The 3266-nt window shown below is 44.5% G+C and overlaps 1 protein-coding gene across 4 annotated transcripts in view; it reads right to left on the reverse strand.

Moving 5' to 3' along the window:
- Positions 1 to 3266, reverse strand: part of ERMARD (ER membrane associated RNA degradation) — a 38576-nt gene that overhangs the window by 16085 nt on the left and 19225 nt on the right. For all 4 annotated transcript variants that reach the window (XM_023514656.1, XM_012806751.2, XM_023514657.1 and 1 more), the window contains 2 exons: positions 2835 to 2949; positions 1742 to 1844 (listed from right to left, as the gene is read on the reverse strand). In XM_023514656.1, coding sequence (XP_023370424.1) covers positions 1742 to 1844; positions 2835 to 2949 — 218 coding nt within the window. The remainder of the gene's footprint in view (positions 1 to 1741; positions 1845 to 2834; positions 2950 to 3266) is intronic.

Raw genomic sequence — 3266 nt, forward strand, 5'->3', positions numbered from 1 at the left:
GAGTATGATTTAACAGTTTCTCTAATGGCCTTCACTTCTTAAAAATGCTTCATATGCTTCTTGGTATGATCATGCAGTCTGCAGACAGGGCTGCCTCAGAGCCTGGTCCTAACTTTAGCATTTTTCTAGTGGTGGGGTCCTGGTATTTCACACCAGATTGAGGCTTCCCTGTGAACAGGACATGACTACACCTATCTCAAAAGGCATCTGGGGGAATTCAACGCTGTTTTGCACATACGATGAAATTAGTACTTCATGTAAGCTAGCTCTCAAATTAGTGCTTAATAATCTAGTACTACGTTGTCCAACATTACTCTGTGGAAGACTCTAAAATCTATCTCTAAAACTAATCTATCTTTAGTTCTCAAACCTTAGTGACAGCCCTCAAATCCTTCCTGAGATGTTCTAAGTATCAAATTGCCAACCACTTTTTCCAAAAAGCTGAATTTCAGTTATCTCCATAAAATATATGTGCCAATTTCTACCGTGTTCTATGCAATTAGTTTGTCTTCTCTCCCCTATAAGCTTCTTCAAAGTCAGTAAGTCTTAGCAATATTCATATTTTCTATTATCTTGGGCTTTATGCTATTGAGAATTTAGTAAATAACATTTGCACAGCATTTGATAAGTTTTATAAAGTATTTTCACATGAATGTTACCTTACACATTGATCCTATTCTGCATAAAAGCCTGAGCTAAAATGTATTTAGAAGTCACATGCCCTGGGAAAACAATTGTGTGTTTGTGCAGGGGGGAGCTCGGGTAAGTGGGGAGATGATGAGGTGGCCCTCAGAGGCAGGCGTGATGGCATCAGCACAAGACAACACAGGCAGGGAGGGCCCAATGCTGTGGACGGGTGCTGCTACCTCACTCTAATGAGGCAGAAACAGTCACTGTCCCATTGAACTCACCCCAGTCATTTTGTTTTGAGACCTGCTGGTAGCAGCAGAATCTGGTCAGGGTCGTCACAAAGGGGCAGCAACATGATTCTAGGAGCTGGGCGGGCAGGTAGGAAACTGACACTTGCCTCAGGGGAACTGGGGCCACGTGGGAACCTGACCATGTGATGAAAAGCTCCCCTGTGTGGCAGGAACCTTAAGTCATCTGTAAATCCTGCAACTTCTCAGAAAGGCATTACATCCCATTTTTAAGCTCAGAGGGCTTTGGTTACTTTCCCAAGGTCAGTTTCAACCCAGTTCTTCCTGATCTTTCACACTGCCCTAAGGGTGACGCACTGTGGACTCCCACTTGCTAACATCCATCACACACAGGGCAGTGTCCACCACCATGGCTGGTGCTTGAAGACTAGTCCTGCAGCATCTCCGTGCACACAGGGAAGCAGAAATCAACAGGAGCAGGCAGGAGGGAGAGGAGGGTTGGGCCAGTTCACACCTAGCAGGTACAATGCCCATTCTGGGTGAGGGACACTTAACTTTCACCTGAAGTATACAAAAGCAAATTAGGTACCCCAAACATATGTACTCCTATAATATCCTGAAGTTAGTTTTTAAAAACAGTGCTCAGTACTTTGATGGTATAAGTTTAAAGACTACTTTGAAATTATTATAGAGCTATCAATATAAATCCTAAAAAATTATAATAGGAAGCCCTCCAAAAATGATAGAAGGCTTCTAAAGTTCTTAGATAAAGTTAATTTCAACAGCAAATAAATTTTTAAAACTGAGTTTGTCACTGGAAACTGTTAACACTGCAATGACGATCACAAGAAGAGCAGCTGTACCTCAGCAGTCAGGAGTCTCTGTGGACATTTGTTAACTGTGGTGAAAACTCTCCTGAGTCCAGTCTCCAGTTGTGTCAGTAACAACATGGCACAGTCAGCAAACCTGTGACATGGGAGGGAAATGACAAAACTCCACATTTCAGAAACAAACATTGGCACCAGCATCAAACCTGCTGCAGCCTAGGTAGCTGATGTTGGACAGAAGGAAAAAGGGATTTATTTGCTAACAGGAAACAAAAACAGGATTAAAGTTTCCTAACTAGTAATTTTAAAATGGTTTCTAGTGTTTTTGTTTGTTTGTTTTGTTTTGTTTTTTAAGACAGTCTCACTTTGTCGCCCTCAGTAGAGTGCAGTGGCGTCACAGCTCACAGCAACCTCAAACTCCTGGACTCAAGTGATTCTCTTGCCTCAACCTCCCAAGTAGCTAGGACCACAATGCCCGGCTATTTTCCAGAGATGGGTTCAGGCTGGTCTTGAACTCTAGCTCAGGTGATCTGCCTGCCTTGGCCTCCCAGAGTGCTAGGATTGCAGGCGTCAGCCACCACACCTGGCCATCTCCTCCAGCATTTTAATGTTTGATGAACCATTCTTAGTAGTCTCAATAGAATAGAACGCCAAAGACCAGCCTGACTAATTTCATCAGTTCTTTAAAAAACTCATACTAGAATTTTAGTGGGTTTTCAAAGTTTAAAAGTGAACATGTCAGGGAAATGTCCCCAGTAAGGACCAAGGACCAACTCATCCCACCTGCTGATCATCACACACAGGATGTGCCCTTGTGGGGTCTGCTCTTGTGGGGGCAGACACAGCATGAGGCAAAGCCACCTGTCTTTATCTCATCACTAACACTATTCGCAGCACTCAAAAACATATTAAAGTGGCTTCTAAAAAACAGTTGAATCCCCTGTACCAAAAAGATGACATACAATGTTTAGAACACAATAACAGCTATTTCATAAACAAATGCATGAGGGTATTTCACACTCGGGTCCTCTCAAGTCAGCCCCATCTCTTCTGTAGCAAAGCATGGGAGGCACAGGTACTGAGAAGGGCTGGCTGCCCCCCAGAAACCACTAACATACCCAGCGGTTACCTGTGTGCCTTGAACGTGGTCACTGCAATTTCCCAATAGGGTGACATGATTTCTAATATGAAAGTGGACTTTGTCATCACTTCTTCTAATACCAAAAGCACCTCGTGAGTTACATCTGCAAAACAGCCAAGTCCCCACACAATTACACCAACCAACTCAAATGAGTCGGGAACACACCCGGAAGTGCTGTTGTGAGCGACCCCTGTGGAGGGCACAGCCTGCAGCAGGGGCGCCCACCCACCAAGGATACAATCGCCCTGAGCTGGAGCCAGAGGCACTGCAACCACAGATACCTCAGAACACAGGGATGAAGACAACTGCACGTCTCCAGCAATCTAGGTAAAAACTCTGCAGAGGGAGTTGGCTGAGGGCTGACCACTGGGGACTAGGACAACTGCACGGTTCCAGAAATCTGGGTGAAAACTCTGCAGA

The sequence above is a fragment of the Otolemur garnettii genome, unplaced genomic scaffold (genome assembly GCF_000181295.1).
Source record: "Otolemur garnettii isolate 467f Iridium unplaced genomic scaffold, OtoGar3 scaffold00056, whole genome shotgun sequence".
Lineage (NCBI taxonomy): Eukaryota > Metazoa > Chordata > Mammalia > Primates > Galagidae > Otolemur > Otolemur garnettii.